The sequence below is a fragment of the Amia ocellicauda genome, chromosome 5, assembly GCF_036373705.1.
Source record: "Amia ocellicauda isolate fAmiCal2 chromosome 5, fAmiCal2.hap1, whole genome shotgun sequence".
Classification (NCBI taxonomy): domain Eukaryota; kingdom Metazoa; phylum Chordata; class Actinopteri; order Amiiformes; family Amiidae; genus Amia; species Amia ocellicauda.
The window spans coordinates 16,839,513-16,860,187 of NC_089854.1; the positions used below are offsets into that span (position 1 = coordinate 16,839,513).

General features: G+C 43.9%; 1 protein-coding gene across 4 annotated transcripts; it reads right to left on the reverse strand.

Moving 5' to 3' along the window:
- Positions 1-250: 250 nt before the first annotated feature.
- On the reverse strand, positions 251-17,441 carry LOC136749590 (von Willebrand factor A domain-containing protein 5A). 4 transcript variants are annotated; one of them, XM_066704014.1, is made up of 20 exons: positions 17,352-17,441; positions 17,044-17,091; positions 14,639-14,841; positions 14,204-14,414; positions 13,197-13,360; positions 12,696-12,816; positions 11,661-11,795; positions 11,097-11,272; positions 10,837-10,925; positions 9,737-9,881; positions 9,436-9,518; positions 7,287-7,401; positions 6,337-6,495; positions 5,848-5,951; positions 5,338-5,492; positions 5,206-5,244; positions 4,470-4,487; positions 2,541-2,698; positions 2,223-2,349; positions 251-1,420 (listed from the first exon to the last, which is right to left on the reverse strand). In XM_066704014.1, the coding sequence occupies exons 1-20, from the start codon at positions 17,365-17,367 to the stop codon at positions 1,341-1,343; spliced, it is 2,346 nt and encodes a 781-aa protein (XP_066560111.1). In that variant the 5' UTR covers positions 17,368-17,441; the 3' UTR covers positions 251-1,340. The 4 variants fall into 4 exon arrangements, with proteins under 4 accessions (XP_066560111.1, XP_066560110.1, XP_066560113.1 ...); XM_066704013.1 differs by having other exon boundaries at positions 5,338-5,573; XM_066704016.1 differs by lacking the exon at positions 11,661-11,795 and having other exon boundaries at positions 5,338-5,573.
- Positions 17,442-20,675: the final 3,234 nt, after the last annotated feature.

The following is a 20,675-nucleotide window of genomic DNA, read 5'->3' on the forward strand; positions in this document are numbered from 1 at the left end:
GGCATGTAAACATTATTACATTGATAACAATCCTTCCTGTGGTTCTATGAGTCGCCCACAAGGTCCCCCCATCTTACTATCCCTTCTGTGACTTCCCCCCCGTCACCTGGTGTGTTCAGAGTAATACAATCTTTGCAAGAGGGAAGACTGCTGCTGCACAGGCATGGTCAAATAGGCTTCAGTGATGTGCGACCTTCATTGACTTCCCCACTGATGTGTTACTTGGTAGGCAGTGAAAACAAAACAACTATTCAGATTATTATTAGTTATTTTATTAGATATTACAGCAAAACAAACACAAATACAACAAACAAACCTTCCAAATTAACAGGTAACATGTATAGGACTAAAGAGCTGGGGGTCATACTTCTTTCAATGTGATTTAGCAGGACACACATTTATTTGTTTTGGAAGTTGCTCTTTCCAGGTTTATTGGTGTAATCCAGTAATAAAAACTTCAGCTAGTTTTGATCAGGAGTCTCTGTACACAGAGAATAGCTTTGCTGTCAGAACTACTTGGTTTTCTTAAGGGTTACTTACAAACACACACATTAAACAGTGCTGGGACTACAGGTAGAGCAATGTAGGGAACAGAACAATGAGGAACCCAGGGATTGAGATCCAGAGACCTACCCACCACATCCTTGAGTGTAAGTATTTCAGTCCCATGTGCCCACAATATATATGAATATATAGATAGAAGGACAGATATTTACAGAAATAGATAAAAATATAAACTTTGACTGTTCTTATCATTTTTAGTACATTTTCAGTCCCATGTGCTGGTGGTTTTGTTTGGGTTTTTGTAAATAAAGTGCTTTATTTTTAAAGTTTAATTCTGATTGTGCCTCCTACCTCCTGGGTGCCAGCTCACAATATATATAAATATATAGATAGAAGGACAGATATATATATATATATATATATATATATATATATATATATATATATATATATATATATACAAATAGATATAAATAAAAACTGCCTGTCCTGTCAAATCATGTATATAGGGGAGGGGGGGCACAAGATATTCCTGCTTTGGGCCCCCAATGGGCTAAAACCGGCTCTGACTGGGAACATACTGTAGTTATGTTTCAAAGCACAGAACATAGTCAATGAAGGGAGAGGTTGATTTGGCAGTAGTTACCGGTTAAACCTGGTCGATCAGGTCAGACAGTCTTATTCCACAGTATATAAGGGCACTTCATGGTCAGGAGGGTGTTATTTTGTGTGTGTGTGTGTGTGTGTGTGTGTGTGTGTGTGTGTGTGTGTGTGTGTGTGTGTGTGTGTGTGTGTGTGTCCTCCCCGCTCTGTGCCAGGCAGTGGTCACTTCTGCCTCACAGTCCCAGTGTCTGTGGCTTCACCTGGCAGCCCAGCAGAGAGTTCCCAGCCTCCAAATACTGTGTCATGCTGAGCCCTGAAACACACAGCACAAACACACACAGGAGCATCAATACACAGTCACCACGACCCCCCATCAACACACACAGTGCACACTACTGGACTGACACAGCGGGACACATCCGGCACTACTGAAGGCACACAGAGTCAATCAATCACAGGGACATACAGTGTGGGACCAGTTGCTTAAACATAAACTAAGTCCTTGTCTTGGTATGATGACGGAGTGCGGTCCAGGGGGGGGTGATCGGGATAAAGGGCACTTCTTGAGTCTAAGGGAAAAAGGGCAGGGCAAGGGCAAGCACCACCTGGGGTCTATCTGTGCACATGCCTGGTGAGGAGGTTAAAGTCTTTGTCAGAATTAATGTTTATGCAACTGACTAACTTGCATTAGACTAGTCTAAGTATCAAATTTAAAATTAGTCCAGTAGTTTTGACATGTCTAATACACTTTTACGCAACCGGCTCCTGGATTGTACTCTGATGTCCAGCGCTGCAGCACACTGAACCTAAGGTGGTTTAAAAGCACACGCTGTGGATGCAGCCGTCTCCTTATTTTCACTCTGTAGTTCCTGGGCGCACACAGCCAGCGAGCAGAGTGTGAGCATCGTGGGGAGCACTGATGCAGCGCTCACTGACCACTCCGCAGATCTCACAGGCGCTGGCCCGCTGCCCAGCATTCCTGGTGTTAAAATAACCAGCCTGCCACCCTCTAGCCTGAACACATGCTTAACTGAGCATTCAAGACTGCTACCCCGGTAAGAGCACCCTGTGATCCAGTGGGGAGTTTTCCCGGCAGGCATCCCGCCTCCCTTTACCTGGCCGTGCTCTGATCCAGGACGCTGCTTTGGTGGCCATCAGCTCCCACTCATCTCTGGAATCCAGCTGGAATGCGTGCAGCCACAGCAGAACCAGCACCGTGGCCCAGGCTGCCTGGCTCTGTGTCTGCAGAGGGGACACAAAAGAGGGAGTGTGGGGGGAGGGGGATGGGTGACTGAAGGTCAACCATGATCCAGAACTCAGCAACCGGTTGCCAGCACTCTCCCCCCCCCACCCAGAACACCATTCGCCTGTGGCAGGGCAGCCCCTAATGAAACCCCTGGGGCGATTTATCCCCCCCAAAAAACACCACTTACTCTCCAGCGTTTGAGGAGCACCTTTTCAGGCATCCCTCTGATCACTTCCTTGTCAGTTTTCCCCAACACAGAGACCAGGGCGCCGTCCACGGTCCAGGAGCCATCGGCCTTCTGAAGAGTGACGAGCTTCAGCAGGGAGCTCTCTTCCGCCCGGGCAGCTGAGGAGAGCGGAGACAGGTCAGTGCCTTTCACTGCTACGGAAAGACCATCAGTGAGAAAGGAAAGCGTGAGAGCAGAGGTCACGGGTGTAAACCAAGCCAAGGTGCACCACATGGGGAAAGGTAAGAGGCAGTATTACGCTACACAAAAGGTGGCAGGGGTCTGGAACAAGCTACCCAGCCACGTGGAACAAACTGCTGAGCTGCTTAGTTACAGCTGAAATATAGGGTTCCTTCAGGAAACTGGGGGAATTCTGGGATCGTTTGGCTGCTAGACACTAAAATGAGCATTTTGGACTGACCACCTTTGTCATGTGTCCAGGATCCCAAGGGATAAATCCCAGGGACAGAAATGGTGCTGCAGTACAAGCCTGTTACTACGTGTGTACGTTTAGCTTCATGATGATGCGATACATACCTCGATACATGGACTGCGATACGATTAGTGTTGTGTACCCTTGGCTTGACGATGATCATTACGTACCTCTACTGTATACTGTATATTATTAGTTTAATTCAAGTTTCAATTAATTAAGAAATCAGCTGGAACAGAAACCCAACAGACACTGGTTATGCGAGGACTGGACTGGTTAGAAATGTCCAATTAAGCGAATACTTAATTCAAATCAGGTAAATAAGGGCTCAGGTTGAACAAAAATATTCATTTGAATTTGGAAATACAATTTTACGTCAAGGCATTGATATAATAGCCTGTGTAGCATTTTGACCACGTTTTTGTTGGAAAAAGGCAGTAAATGAATTTGAAACGAAAGATGCAGCAGCTGGAGGTTGTTGGTTTGCTTTGCAGAAGTACACTCCACGTCAATAGAATGGTGTCTTCTCAAGTGCATGGAAAGATTGGTTTCATTTCAAGTGTAGTTCATTTCTGTTCAGCATAACTTGCAAATCACGTTTTATTGATCAAGATGCTTTCCGCTTTCATTTAGAAAAACAACAAAATTATTCCTCACTTTGGATTTTAGAGTATCTGTTTGGGAGGTAAACAAAGGTAAACAAAATTTGACCGATGATGTAAATTACATAAATGGTCCCACGCACATACTATTACACTTTTTGACATAGGTATAATCTTTGTATAGCACACTTGGTATTTAGGTAGGGGCGATGGTCTCCCCTCTGTATTAGTTGTGTGCATTAGACAGTTTAGTTAGTGTAATTAGTTTGGGTCTGCCAAGTAATACAAGGAAGCGTATCCCCTTTCTAGACTAGCTTAGATAAGGATTTGATTTGTTGTAGTGTCCAAGTCATTTTCCCCTGAATGTATTGTTTTGACTTAACATTGTCACGTCTGATCTTAACGTTGTATATAGCTGTATATACACCTCCCCTTTGTAAATAAAGCCCGTCGTACTTTGTACTTGAGTTTTGCCTCTTAGTGTTTGTTATCACACTCATCTCACTCTCCCACTATTGCTGTTTGTGTGTTTCATGTTATGCACCCCTTATACTCCTAAACCAGCCGCGTGGGGTCGTAACAATTACCAGACCCTAGACAAGAATGGCATAGAGCCCAGGGCAGTCTTCCGTTTCATAAAAAGCTAAGTATTTGATTCACTTATTGTGCTTAATGAGTCAATTGCCCACATGCTTCATATATTTCAGGATTGATGATTTACATAATCCTATAAAACCTGCCAAAGTGGGGCTCTAGTTGTCACATTTTCAAGCCACACAGAATCGCCATTGAATTTGCTGTTTTTACTTTTGATCACTTATGGTGACTTAGGAAACAGACAGAAAAATATCTTACCTTCATCTGGCAGCCAGTCTGAAGGAAACACACAAAAAGACAAATTAATACTATAGTCAAACAGCATTAACATTATTACACTGATAACCTACCCACATACCCAATACGAGCCCTAACAACAGTCTGATCCCCAGATCAAGCCAAGACCAACTTCTCAATTAGTGTAAGTAAGGTTATGTTTTAACAGACTTTCTTCATACACTTTAAAGTGCAGTTTGGCTTCATGTCTACTGAAAAATACTTCCCTCCAATTCTCCCTAAATTAATTTATTGCATTCTGGAGACAATCAATTCCTGGAGACTCCAGCAGTGCGATTACAATTCTCACTCGCATTAAAGCACAGTGATGATAAGGCAGAGATTCTGATTTGGTGAACTGTGAGTTCAGAAAAGGCACAAATACAGAGACTAATACAGTAACACGTTTCATGAATTTTTGCTTCATTTACATTTCTAGCTGTTGGTGCTGTACTGTGTTCTGACCACTATGTGTCACCCTTGTACATGTGTAACAAGCCTGCAAGAATGAGCAGCGCCCTTGTTAGTTACAACAGGCTTTAAAACACTGGGAACGTATCTGCCTCTGTCTTGCGGGTCTTTTTTGGGGCAATAAGGCAGGATTGACTAGTCAGTATTTGTTGAGTTTACAGGCATTTGTTCTATGCAGCCCCCGTGAAGATATTGTAACACCTTACAAATGTGTCCGTTACAAAACTGGAAAAAAACTGAAACGTACCTTCCACCTTCTCTTCAAAAGAACACGCGACTCCTTCACCTGGAAAAAACAGGAAAAGCTGAAGAAAACTTATGGATAATGGACAACATCACCTGAACCTTAAAAAAGACCCAGACACTCAGAGACACTCACATGTCCAGCGGGCATAGGACTGAAAAGTTTTGATGGGTGACAACCCTTCCACGGGTTTCTTGGTGTCTCGTTGGACGGTGATGTAGTCAGTGATCACACAGGCCACTCCAGAGTCAAAGCTCAGCCCCACCAGCTCCTGCACCTTCCTTTGATCTCTGAAATAGTCACTCCAGTAGTCATGCTGCTTCTCCATGGAGCGAATCACAGCGCGAGCGTGGAGTCTATGCAGAGCCAGCCTGAGAGGAATCCAACCATAAACACCACACTGAGAGCCTGGAGCTCCTCACAGGACTTCTCTCTGTCTCTCTGTCTCTCTCTCAGGAAGGGCTTCTTCAGAAGAGTGCAGTTACATGTACAACATGCAATACAGACTTTCACTATTGGGTCTCCACTGTATGTGTTTGTACAACTCACGGTCTATTACCAATCAGATAACCCTGATCATCTGTCTCTCTCTCTCTTTTTCAGGAACAGCACTGCATGGACAAATGATCAGCTGCTCAGTCTTACCCAGAGTCCTTCTGAGGCTTGAGACTGAAGCTCACTTCTTTCGTGAAGGACTGCCCTCCCAGAGTGTACTGAATATGAGCTGAGCCCACTGCAGCGCTATCACACTGAGAGAGAGAGAGAGAGAGAGAGAGAGAGAGAGAGAGAGAGAGAGAGAGAGAGAGAGAGAGAGAGAGAGAGAGAGAGAGAGAGAGAGAGAGAGAGAGAGAGAGAGAGAGAGAGAGATTTTCTTCTTTTATGATTTGGAATCAGAAATTGATATCGTCTGAAATAATTTGTATCTTGGCTTAAGCACTAGGCCAGTTGCTCTAACACAGAAAGAGCAGCTTTGTGTCCACAAACCATGGCAGTACTTCTGTAGCAGCCCAGGTGCAGGGCTAGCGATGTCTGGACTACAGGGACTGAATGTGTGTCTGTGTGCACGTGTACCTCGGTGTGTCCGAGTCTGTCTGTATGTGTACGGGATGCTCAGATTGCTCTCTGTGTGCTGACCTGGCCTCTGAGCTGGGCGTACAGCAGGGTCCTGTGACCGGGGAATACCGCAAAGGGCTGGGGGGTCAGGGGGGTCACCTCCAGCCCAGGTGGGACGTCCCAGCGCACAGAGATCTCCTGCACAGCAGGCTGCAGAGCTAAGCGCAGGGACTGGACCACCTGAGGGAGAGGGAGAGACACCAAGAAAGAGGAGAGAGGAGAAAGGAGAGAGGAGAGGGGTGTTCACCGGTGTATATACTGTTCCTAAACCTTTTAGAGTTTGAATGTGATAAAGAAAGAAAGCAAGAGAGTTATTTTGGTCCAGAGCTCTACTAACACCAATACAATTACCATTTTGTAATTGTATTGATTTTTGCCATCTTACATTACATACATCCTAACCACCCCCTTAAAGAGACACGGAGATAATGACTGACAGGTTTACAAACACAACACTAAGGCCGAGACCAAATCAAAACTTTGACCAACCCACGAATGGCAAATTAAAAACCGTATCACAAATCGATTTACAAATAGTTATAACTGACTTAACAATAAATCATACTGCAGTGGGGTACGGGGTTGTACATTGCGCTTCGCTAGTAGGTAAAAGCTTTGATCTGGTCTAGCCCTGAATCTCTAAATGGAAAAGCAGATCATCTTTGAAGAATTCCACAGAAAAGTACAACAGAGCTTGGTGAACTGAAAGACAATCCTGGCACTACAATGCAATATTCCCGTGCTTTACTTCCAGAGGAACCCTGTGTCTGCTGCTTTTCATTCCAACTAATGGCTTATTGCAACCTTGTTCTGATTTTCAGGTTAAATTTATTTAATGATTTTAAAATTGGGTCCAATTAAAATGAAAGAACACAGTCAAATCATGTGGCATTTTGTATTATTTGATCAAAAATGTGGGTAGAAATAAACAATAATAAACAGGTCACAGGAGTTGGCTCTGTGGCTCTGACCTTGGGCAGCAGTCGATCCGTCTCAGTGATGATCTGGGACAGTCCGGACGCCTCCTTGGCCAGGTCTGTGACCATCGCACTGGCGGACCCCTCCCCGATGCCAAAGGTGAAGCACCTGAACACAACAGCACACAGGCACACGATACAGAACAGTGCGAGACACAACAGACTGCGACACACAAGCTAGTAATACAGCAATAAAGCTCAGATAACTGGCCATGTCAAAGGACATTTTATAAGGCACTATTCAGTAGTACAATATAGAGTCCTGTGTTCAAATACGAATTATTAAGTTCGATATATATACACACACACACATACACACACACTGCATCCGGAAAGTATTCACAGCGCTTCAATTTTTCGACTTTGTTATGTTACAGCCTTATTCCAAAATGGATTAAATTATTTTCCTCAAAATTCTACAAACAATATCCCATAATGACAACGTGAAAGAAGTTTGTTTGAAATCTTTGCAAATTGATTAAAAATAAAAAAACAAAAAAAGCACATGTACATAAGTATTCACAGCCTTTGCTCAATACTTTGTTGAAACACTTTTGGCACCAATTACAGCCTCAAGTCTTTTTGAGTATGATGCTACAAGCTTGGCACACCTATTTTTGGGCAGTTTCTCCCATTCTTCTTTGCAGGACCTCTCAAGCTCTATCAGGTTGGATGGGGAAAGTCTGGGCTCTGGCTGGGCCACTCAAGGACATTCACAGAGTTGTCCTGTAGCCACTCCATTGTTATCTTGGCTGTGTTCTTAGGGTCATTGTCCTGTTGCAAGATGAACCTTCGCCCCAGTCGGAGGTCCAGAGCGCTCTGGAGCAGGCTTTCATCAAGGATGTCTCTGTACGTTGCTGCATTCATCTTTCCCTCGATCCCAACTAGTCTCCCAGTTCCTGCCGCTGAAAACATCCCCACAGAATGATGCTGCCACCACCATGCTTCACTGTAGGGATGGTATTGGCCAGGTGATGAGCGGTGCCTGGTTTCCTCCAGACATGACGCTTGCCATTCAGGCCAAAGAGTTCAATCTTTTGTTTCTCATGGTCCGAGAGTCCTTCAGGTGCCTTTTGGCAAACTCCAGGCAGGCTGTCATGTGCCTTTTACTGAGGAGTGGCTTCCGTCTGGCCACTCTACCATACAGGCCTGATTGGTGGAGTGCTGCAGAGATGGTTGTTCTTCTGGAAGGTTCTCCTCTCTCCACAGAGACACGCTGGAGCTCTGTCAGTGTGACCATTGGGTTCTTGGTCACCTCCCTGACTAAGGCCCTTCTCCCCAATCGCTCAGTTTGGCCGGGCGGCCAACTCTAGGAAGAGTCCTGGTGGTTCCAAACTTCTTCCATTTACGGATGATGGAGGCCACTGTGCTTATTGGGACCTTCAATGCTGCAGAAATAATTCTGTACCCTTCCCCAGATCTGTGCCTCAATACAATCCTGTCTCGTAGGTCTACAGACAATTCCTTGGACTTCATGGCTTGGTTTGTGCTCTGACATGCACTGTTAACTGTGGGACCTTATGTAGACAGGTGTGTGCCTTTCCAAATCATGTCCAATCCACTGAATTTACCACAGGTGGACTCCAATCAAGTTGTAGAAACATCTCAAGGATGATCAGTGGAAACACTATGCACCAGAGCTCAATTTTGAGTGTCATGGCAAAGGCTGTGCTTTTTTTGTTTTTTATTTTTAATAAATTTGCAAAGATTTCAAACAAACTTCTTTCACGTTGTCATTACGGGGTATTGTTTGTAGAATTTTGAGGAAAATAATGAATTTAATCCATTTTGGAATAAGGCTGTAACATAACAAAATGTGGAAAAAGTGAAGCGCTGTGAATACTTTCCAGATGCACTGTGTATATATATATATATATATATATATATATATATATATATATTGCTGCCCTCTGGAAAGATCAAAGAAGAGCAATTTGAGAAATTCCATGACTAAAAAGGTCAGTGGATGTGGTTGATTAAGACACAAGCCCGCTAGTCCTGCAAGGGGAACCCTGAACATGAAGGAGCCCCAAATCCCTTGAGCTCCTCCAGTCCTATTGTCAGCTGTGATAAGTCCTTAGCCATAGATCTCCAAACCCCCTGGTTGATCCTTGAAAAGAGAGAGAGGGAGACACTGGCTTACCTGTGTGAGAGAGCGTTCCTCTTCACAAATGCTGTCCCTCTCATGCTGTCCCATGTGATTCCTCCATCTGTTAACAGAAATACCTGCAGGATCGGATTGAGGGGGAAGAAGGGAGAATGGAATGACGATGTAGATAGATTGGAAAGAAAATGGAACAGGTAGCATGTAAAGGGATGAAAGGCAAGAGAGAGAGAGAGAGAGAGAGAGAATCCCTCTCTGCTAATTCTGCATAAGGCTCGCCAATTTCCAGTGCAGAAATGTTAAATGGAAAGTCAGAGTGCAGTGTCTGAGGCCTGTGTACCTGGCGGGGGTGTGCTGGTAGGCAGGGCTTGTTGTGGATCTTCCAGAGGGGTAGGAGAATCATAGTGTCTTTCATATTGGCCTCCATCTCCTGTATCATGGTGATGGCGATGTCCATAGTGTCCTGGCAGTACCGCACACTCTCACTGACAGACCGGCACACAGAGAGAGTGCTGAGGTAAGGCCTGGTCCTGGGGGCCACACTGTCCTGCTGATTTTTGTTCAAAACGAGCTCTCATTGACTTACCTGAAGCATAAATTAGACTAATCATTTGGATAATCTGAGGTTTCAAGTGAATTATAAAACTATACAAAGCACTTGAATTCTCCAGAGTTTGTAAGCTAAGAAATTGCAAAAGTCAACGTTATAAAATAATTTATGACTTCAATTAAGATTTGATTTGAGTACCCAAGAGCTTGGTTGAAACCAGCAGGACAGTGGTGTCCCAGAACCAGGGTTGACAAACACTGAGCTACAGCACAACATACAGCAGACTTACTATACTGCGCAGAGTAAGGTAAAGAAATCAAGATCAGTTAACTTGCATCGTTACAAAGATCACTTCCGACCATAGGCAGGACTGGCCATCGGGCAATTCTGGCAAATGCTAGACGGGCCAGACCCTTTTTTAGTTTGGTGGGCCAGTCGTCCCGTGTGGATTTCCAAACCACAATTCACCGGCATACCCCCCCGGACCATCCTTTGCCAGCATCCCCACCCCCCACCAGACCACACTTCATCAGCAGCCGCCCCCCACGAGTCCAGGTCTGTTTCTTGGTCCCAGTCCACCCCTGCTTCAGACTGAACTGAGTGCTAGGCAAAGCTTTGAAACTATATCAGTCACGAAGAAGTACAGTTTAATGAGCAGTTTGCATGAAACCAAAGAGTGTCACCATTTTAATACAGTAACAGTTTAAAATGAAGGTAGAGGACACTTGGGACTACAGTACACTACACTACACTACAGTAGCTTTTGACTATAGTCAAAAGCATGGGAAACCTACACTTGAGGCACATTACAACAAAAGTTAATCCACAGAGGAAGCAGATATTTGCAGAATACATTTATATACCGAAGCGTGGCCTGTCTGCTTACTCACGGGAAGACCGACTTGTGTTCCATCCCGAACATGCAGACATTGAAGTAGCAGCCAACAGGCAGGCTCCTTAAGAGGAGTTGGAGAACATCCTGGAGAGAGAGTGAGAGGGACAGAAGGAAAGAGAGAAGAAAGAGAGAGAGAAGGGGGATGTTAATACACTGTCCATCAACCCTTCTGTCAACCAGGTGGGAGAGTAAGTGTCCTTAAAGACAGGGTCCTCTGTCTTTAAAGACCACCTCCCACTCCCTCCCTCTCCCTACCTTGGCACACTCCAGGCGCCTCCGGCCTCTTTTCTGACTGCCCATAGGTAGCCCCATGCTGCCTGAGCAATCCAGAAGAAAAAGGAACTCTCCACAGGAAGACTGGGATGACAACACCTCTGGAGGGAATTCTGGGAAAAGACCGAGCATGACCACTGGGTCTTTCATCAACGAGTCTGTGAGAAAAAGAGAGAATAGAGAGAAATGCTCTCTTACGTTGTGTTTTGGTTTGTGTGTTTCTTCCTTGAATAGGGTAGATGGAGAGGGAACATCCTTTTCTGTGTGAGACTGATATGATCTAAACTAACCTTTTCTGTGGTGGATGATCAACTTGGGAGATTACAAACAAAAAATAATGCTATATTCCACTGTAAAAACTAATAATCAGAAAATAAACTTAAATTTAACTCTATCAAATGTCTAAGGATAGACATGGCTAAAACATGTCTCCAATATGATTAAAAAAATATTTTGCTACTGATTAAGAGAATGAATCCTATACAATTATTTTGTATCCAGTAAGGCAAGGGTGACACTTCAAAAGACACATAAAAAATGCTTTACATTTTTGTGTATTTTGCAATAAACCCCTTTGCTTATGCAGATTTTCCACAGGGCCACGGAACAGCTTTGCACATGATCGCAACGCACACTTCACCATTTGATAGGGATACGGAGTTTTTTTCTCTTCTGGAACATCTGGAGGAAACAGGAATGATGCATCAGTTTGGTGACAAGGAACACTTTCACCTGCCATTCGACACCCACACCAAACACTTGGCAACAGTCATTTCACTCATTACACAGATGTTACACAAAAGTTAAGGGGTTTTAGCATTCAGAGCAGCGTGGGATCAGGCCTACACTCTTGCAGATCACCTTCAGGCACTCTGACACAGCTCAACTTTAGATGGACTGTAAGCATCTAAGTGTCTGTTTGTTTATTTCGCTTCAGGGGCCATTTTAACCAACCTGTCCTGTCTCAAAGTGGTCTGGACTTTTGGGCCCAGAGAGAAACCCTAATTGTGCTTCTGTACAGCCTCCTACCCATCTCTCCGCTTTGCAAGTTATAAAGTGGGGGTGTCAGCCTGCAGTCCTGGAGGGCTGTGGTGTCTTCTGGTCCAGCTCTTGATTAGCAGGTCAGAAGGCTCTTCCCATTCGGTAATGGTTGACTTTCTTTTTCGGGGAACCAAGATTATGATAATCACGTTTTTGGTCAAGCCCAGCTCCTGAGCTTTTGAGTAGTCAACATATTTTAAGTTATCAGCTATACAATTAAAATGTAAAAGTGTGAGATAAGGCTACCTGAGAAAATAGTTATATTGATTGAAAAACTGAGAACTCTTGTTGGCACAAAAACCAGCAGACACTGAGACCCTGGCACTGGAGCCTGACACCCCTGTTATAAACTGTTATCACCAGCACTGCAATACAACACCCTCCACTATGTAAAGTGGAACTGTTAGGTCATTCATAAATGATTGGAACTCATGCATTTGCTGCATTATGTTCTATTGCATTCCTTGCATACTAGTCACAGTTAATTAAGCTTAATTGCTAATTCAAATATATGACAAATTACCTGAGTGGCAAACAAACCTTTTTGGCTCTCATCCAGTGAGAGCCCCGCCTCCACAGTTACAGTGGGTTGGTGGGGGTTTCTATAGTATATCAATAGCTCCACCTTCTGGTTGAACTGCTGACCTGGACACAGACTGACCTGAGAGGGAGGGAGGGAGAGAGAGACAGAGAGAGAGAGAGCAGGAGAGAGAGAGAGAGAACTGTTAAGTTGTCCTGTATAAGGTACTACAGCAGAGACAGAGAGAAGCAGAGACGAGACAATGTTTGTGTTCTGTCCTATGTGGAATATGAAAGAGGGACAGACAGATGGATAGACAGACAGGAAGATCTCTGCACTGTCCATCTGTGGAAAATGCCAGAGGTAACAGAGACAGAAAGACTGCAGTAAAGAAAGAGAGAAACAGACACACAGACATTGTATACTAAGGTTTGGGTGCTTTCTTACACAGAATACACCAGAGGTAAGTGACAGACACTGACATGCTCTAACTGACTCTGCAGCTGAGAGGCGATGCTTACCCTGGCCTGTGTGTGGTCGGGGGTGAGGTATTCCAGGGGGCTGAGGGGGCAGTTGGCCCGCACTGTGTCAATGCCGCTGGGGAAGATGATGTGGGCACTGAGAGACAGGCTGGAGGGCACCCCCCCACCAGAGGCAGAGGGCTCAGCTGGCACACTGTCAGAGTCTGAGAGAGGGCGCAAGGGACCCGGGCAGAGGGTGGCAGAGAGTAAACACTGTAATGTGTAACTCAGAACGACATCATCTGTAAAACTGTGTTCAGCTCCATCAACATTACACAAAAGGACACCACAGGACAAGAAAGTGTTCAAAGAAAGGGGGAATAGAGTAATCTCACAGCCATAGCCTATACAGTCAGCTTAAAGGGACTGAAGCTCTACAGTCTGGAAAAGAGGAGATGTCATTCAAGCATTCAAAATCCTGAACGGTATGTAGAAAGTCAACTGTAAGGACTAACTGGAGGTAAACAATGAAACAGAAACCTGAGGTCCTCACTGAAAATTGAGGAAACAAATGTAGTGCCGACTAATAAAGCAGCACTTGGTTCTGAGACTATACAGAATTGCAGAAGAGGCAGAAATGCCCATAGGAATGAATGTCCCATCTCTATGAAATTAATACGACTGTTTTTGGAAAGGGGGAAATGCTATAATGCCTGTTTTATTACAGGAAATACAATATGAACAATCAAGATAATAACTGTCGATTCCAAACAAACAGCAACGGTCCACTAGCTGGTGTTCAGGCATTGACTGACTAAGAGTCAGTGGGCCTGATTTTCCAAAAATGTAACATGAGTAAGGACAGGAGGCTTTGTGCAACAATCCAGTGTAAATACACAATCTGTAAGCATTACAGTAACTATAATAACCAGTTTTCTGGCCTTACTCATAAGTAAATCCCTGAACTTTGGAGAATGTTAAGTGTTAGTGTATGTCTGGATCTGGGGTGTTATCAGAGCCCTTGGCAGACCCAGGTCTTGAGGACTGCTGCAGGCCAGCGCTCTCACCTGGAGGGGGGCAGCGGGAGCTGATGATAGTGGGCAGACTGAGCTGCACAGCCCCCCGCTGGACAGACAGCTCGGTGATGCAGGACAGACGGATAGAGGCGATCCCCCCAGGGGCCAGGCTGCCCAGACTGAGCCGGAACAGGTCAGGGCCTTCCTGATTCTTGCACAGGTGCAAGCCATTATGCGCATTATACCTGTAAAGTCCTGTGGCCTGAGAAAGAAATAACACAGTGGAAGCCCAGCAGAATGAAGAAACATATGGAGACATCTAGAGGCATTTATTATTGGACATCTACTTATTAATATGATTATATATTATTTTATTTTTTACAGTGTTCATTCTTGGGAAAAGTGGACATTTTTATTGGTTATTAGATCCTTAAAGTTTTCTTTTTAGTGCAACTGGCTTCAGTGTGGGGCAGAGCGCAGCCTCACCTTGAATTGTTCTTCAAGGGCAAACTCCATCTCCGTCTTCCCAATCTTGGCCAGGAAGTGAGTGACCACACAGTTGCCCTCCGTGGGGAACAGGAAGAACACATCAGCGGGGCGGGGCTCCCTGCTCTCGTACTCCAGGGTGAAGGAGAACTCAGCCAGCCAGCCTCGCACTGTCACCTCCACTGACACGGCCTTCAGAGCCACTGAGACACAGAGAGGGAGAGAGAGAGACGGTAATACATGTTACAAGGTGACTGATTTAGTTACACATTTAATTTTCCCTGACTGCACTTCGATTAGTGTATTCACTTCCTATAGCTGTGTATGTGACTGTTTATTTTTGTTATTGCGTATAATGTGATCCCCTCTTTTATCACCTTGCATACGTCATCGCTGCTGATCTGCTGCCCTGGAGACCTGATGCACTATGTGCTCAATGGTCTTGCTGCCCTTACCTGCCACAGGAAGAGGAGCACGGCGTCTTTTCAAAACAGGACTCAGCCTTACACAAAGGGGCAATGCTGTACAAGGACACCTAGGCTAGGAGAACGTGCCTTTCTTATGTGAAAGAGTTGAAAACTAAGCTGACAGGTGTATGATTCTTGTGCCTGGATTGTACTACACAAAAGCAGCTACTGAGTGATAATATTAGGTGAGTAAGAAATACAGAGAGGATATCTGGGCTGGTGAGTTGGGCTGTGTTCTTCTGTTCTGGGTTTCACGTCGAAACATTGCAGTGTTTCATTTTATTGATTTTTATCACGTTTATTGCTTTTACATTTTAAATCACCACCATTGGACTCTGGATGAATCATGCTTCACCATCTGGCAGTCTGACAGATGAATCTGGGTTTGGCGGATGCCAGGAGAACGCTACCTGCCCAAATGCATAGTGCCAACTGTAAAGTTTGGTGGAGAAGGAATAATGGTCTGGGGCTGCTTTTCATGGTTCATGCTCGGCCCCTTAGTTCCACTGAAGGGACATTTTAACGTTACAGCATACAATGACATTCTAGAGCAGGGATGGTGAACCTGTGGCACCGTGCCCAGAGTGGCACGCAGAACCGTATAGGTGGGCACACCAAGTGAGCGACTATCTGCGTTTTTTGTTTGTTTGTTTGTTTGTCTTTTTTTTTGCCAGCCCGCCCCTAAATTGTCTAAATTGACTGGCACTTTTCTGAATAGTCATGTTTTAGGTTTGGTTCTTGTTCGCAGATTTTCACAGTTATGCGCAGAACTGCAGAATCTTCCTCTCCCATTGGTTGGAGCTGCGCAGATCCATGCAGAACTGCAAAAATCTGCACTTCACGGATGAGATGTCAATGTTATGATGACTGTTTATGCAGCTGTGCAGCACTCTGGGAGCATGAGGAAGATGACAGAAACTGTAAGTCTGTGCTGTTGTGATTGTGGTCAGCAATGGACGTGTTTGTTGAACATGCGGGGGGGGAAGGCATTTTGTTTACCGGTATCTCCTGTATGAAATGGAGAAATGGCCACAATCATTCATATTGAACACTCCGACAATTTAAATACTTCATAAAGTTGGCAAAAGAAAGCTGTAAATTCTCAAAAATAAAGAAATTGTGCTCATGGTAGATTGATACCACTGTATTGTTTTTTGTCTTAAAACATAAGTGCCACACATATTAATCTACCAGTTTTAGTTATTTTACAAAAAGTAAAAGCAGTAGATATTAAGTAAATATACACTGAAAAAAACGAAGGTGCATTGGTAATGATTGAGTGCAAGTGCACACAAAACAAAATAATACAGAGGGTTACTAATGCAGCCACATACTTCTACAGTGAGGGAAAAAAGTATTTGATCCCCTGCTGATTTTGTACGTTTGCCCACTGACAAAGAAATGATCAGTCTGTAATTTTAATGGTAGGTGTATTTTAACAGTGAGAGACAGAATAACAACAAGAAAATCCAGAAAAACGCATTTCAAAAAAGTTATAAATTGATTTGCATGTTAATGAGTGAAATAAGTATTTGATCCCCTATCAATCAGCAAGATCTCTGGCTCCCAGGTGTCTTTTATACAGGTAACGAGCTGAGATTAGGAGCACTCTCTTAAAGGGCAGCTCCAGTCTGCTAATGGGAGTCTGCTGCAGAATGCAGTGCATATTCTTCCCAAAAAATATTATAAATATGCAAGTTCCCTTTTTGCTCACAGATTATTGGCATTGGCAATTTATGTTGTCATCCATACATCAGTCTATACACACCTCTGCTGTCTACAGTTAAGAAATAATAATAATAATAATAATAATACAGTCCCACAGAGAAAGAAAGAGAAGTTAATAGCAATACGCACAGACTGACACGTAGTTGGATTAACACACACACTACAGTCAATGCGCTGGATAAGAGGTGGACCACAGAGGGTCTGGTTTACCGGGCATATTGTCCTCTCTGAGGAGTCCACAGTGCTCCTCCATCTTGACTGAGAGAGAGAGAGAGAGGAGAGAGAGAGAGAGAGGAGAGAGAGAGAGAGAGAGAGAGAGAGAAAACAGACAGTCAGATCCCCTGCACTGTCTACTGTGTTTCAGAGAAATGTACTGTACGTGGGAAAATACTCTTTAGTTCCTCTTGACTGCACGTCCTCGTATTCCCGACGATGGAGTTTGGTAAACAGGATTACTACACATTGTGGCAAATGATTCGCTTTTTACGGAGTAAAGCAGTTTTATATATCGTCTTTACCTTCAGGTTCACCCATTGTATTTTTGCCGCTGGCTTTCTGGGTTCATCTAATGACGGCAGACAGTTTGTACGGATCCATGACAGAACTGCTTCCTGTTTTTGGGAACATGAAACGTCATCAGAGATTGGCTGCACAGGAATGATAATGATGATGCTAATAATAATAATAATAAAGCAATACAACCATTGCTAGTGCACCCATAATAACTATATAAGTGTTATATTAACTAATAAATAAGGTATACTTGGAGTGTACCTTTATTATACTTCAAGTGCACTGAGCTGTATTTATCCGTGTTGCTAATGAATACCTCCAGGGCCGTTTCCAGCCTTATAGGGACCCTAAGCAGGATTTGATTTGGGGGTCCCCCTCACTGTACCCCCCTTGGCACAACATCAGACTAATATAGGCTTAAGCCTAACGTGTTGTAAACGTTTGTATAAGCACACATATGTATGAATAAACATACAATATACAAATATGCATGTAAAGACTAAAGGGGGACCTGTTAACAGCAGGATCACGATCTTTTATTAAGAAAAGTCTGGAGCACAATTGGACAATTGCGTTACATTTGGCCACTAGATGGCACTGTATGGAACTGTAACACAATACAAACACTGACCTGAAGAACCGACAAGGTAACACACACGTTATTAATAGATTCATACTTTAAAATGATCAAATATATAGTACTCCCACTGAACAATTCAATTAAATTAACATTGAAATGGTCCTGAAATCAGGCAGGTGCAAAGTGCAAACATACAATAATAGTTAAATAAAAATGTTTAAATACTCCTCGAAGTTCAACTTGAAAATAAAAATAAGTGTCAATTTAAATAGTAACCCATTTATTATAGCATTCTCACCCTCCAAGCAGCAATTTGTTTCTCTTTGAATTTTTCGTCTTTCTGACATCTACCTGTGCATTAACCTAAATTAATTATTTTGCGAAATAATCCAGTAGACCTGCATTTGCCGATCCTATTTTTTAAATTGATATACGTTTAGTGGTTTCCTATGGCAAACCAAATTATCATTTAGAGATATCTGTAATTCATTTACAGATATCTTCAAATATTTAGAGATCTCTCTAAATGTACTTTTAAATAAGATATCTTGAAATGATTTAAAGATATCTCTAATTGATTTGCAGATATCTTTAAATGATTTAGAGATATCTTGAAATATTTGCAGATATCCTTAAATGATTTAGAGAGATCTCTAAATATTTGAAGATATCTTTAAATGAATTACAGATATCTCTAAATGATCATTTGGCTTGCCATAGTTTCCATCATGTGTAGTCTGAAGCCTCAGTCAACAAGCTCCTGGCTGATATGTATTAAACACAGGTCGATCTAGCGCATAAGTATGGCGTTGGACTCCATGACGGCCCTGGGCACGACGCGCTCAAAAACGATTTCTGTAAATTCATTGAAAACTGATCAATGTGATCATAATTAAAAATATATTTGTGCATATGTATTTATTATTATTTTGCCATGGGGAAGGGGGTAGTGGCCAATGGCCCTAAACGGCTGTTAATGTCGCTTATGCCTATAAACGGCTGTGAATCCCTCGATCCAGCAAAGCCTTCTGCAGCAATTTTTTTGCGAAGGGCCACATATCAATGTACGATTGATGAATGAATGGTTCATTGACAAGGTACCCTGTGGATTGGGTAATGTCAAACTATAGCTTTCGATGACAAGGGTTCTCCGTTTTGATGATCTGGGCTGATTATCATTGTTTGGGCAGAAAGCACGTTGCGCGACATTAAGGACTTCAGTAAATTGCAATCGCTCTCTGGGCTGACGGCAGTGTATATCCCACTCAGCAGCCACAGCACCGCAGCGCAGCGTTTTCCCAATGGCTTCTGAAAGGGCCACAGCGTTTTCAGTTATTCATTCCCCAGGGGCTCTTAATCAGTTAATTGAGCTAATTCTTCACTTCGCAGGACTGATTTCACCCCCTTCCCTAGGTCTAATTCAGGCGATGGATTAAAGAGACTTTTAAAAGCTGTTGGGGCCCTCCTGCACTGGATTTGAAGTGAACACTGGTGTAGTTTGATTACTTTATTATGTGATTGGGGGTGGGGGGTTGAGAGAGCCCTCCCCCTCCATCACCACTGTGGATCAGGGATAATAGGGTGTCTGCAGAGTCCAGGGGGCTATTAATCTTATCTGGAGACAAAGTCACATTCTCTTTTTGCAAATTATCTTTTTTTTTTTTTTTTTATCCTGCACACATAGAGCAGAGAGAGGAGGGCTGGGCTTGTGTTGTACTGCAGAGGAAGATCGATTTCGGTATTTCTGGAAGGGGTGGGGACTGACGAAAGGAAAAGCAGGCCTCACACTGGACATCTATTTGCAAAGGCACTGTGATGTGTTGTGTAAAGGTTATCCAGCCTAATATTTTTTTTGTGTGAAGTGGTGCACACCTGCCTTCACCCAATTCTAGCATCTCACTCCAGATAGCAGAGCCTTGTGACAAGCTGCTATTACATCAATCACAGTCAAAAGTGAGATTTAACTCGTAAATAGATCCCAGTTGCTCACTTTGGCACAGCAGCCAAGTACAGATAATGAGAGGCAGTGGCTGTGCCCGCCTGGCAGAGGAAGACACATTGGAAAGGCACACATCTGGTTTGCAAAAAGCACTTTCCCATTGTTCCATTACTATTGAGGTGGCACTTCCTGGGTGAGGAATGACGTCAGGGCGCGTGCATGTGCTGCAGACGTGCAACCGCTGTGTCAGTGCAGGTTCCTAGAACAGCACGAGGTGAAGAGGAAGAAGACTGCTCAGAGTGCCAAGGAGGAGGCATGGTCTCTATACAGAGCCTGGCTGATGCAGGGAACTGTGTTTTAATACAACTTGCATCACAGTATAGATCTTACCTGTGCCGGGGAGAGTCCTTGGACTGAAAACCATGACAGGTGTGATCTAGAGGAATTCCAGTCCAACCTCTTCCGCAGTGCACGCTTGTGATGTGAAACAGCGAAGGGCCTTTTCTTTTCCCGTTTCTTCTCAATCTGCATAGTCTAACACCTCCATCGTCATGGCAACAGCATCCAGTCTGCCCTAATTGGCATTGTTGGTCTGGAGTGAGACTGGGAGGCACGGTAATTGACTGGGAGTCTCCCCTGGTCTTGGTGTCTGGGGGTCAGGGAGATGACAAGGTAGGTGGATTAGGGTAGTCGGATTGTGGGGGAGTAGGGGGGTGGGGTGGGGGTGGAAGATTCTGCACTGCAGTTAATTTATTCAAGCACTGTTGGGTTGTGCTATTCTCATTTTGTCGTTTCTTTCTTGTTGCAGTC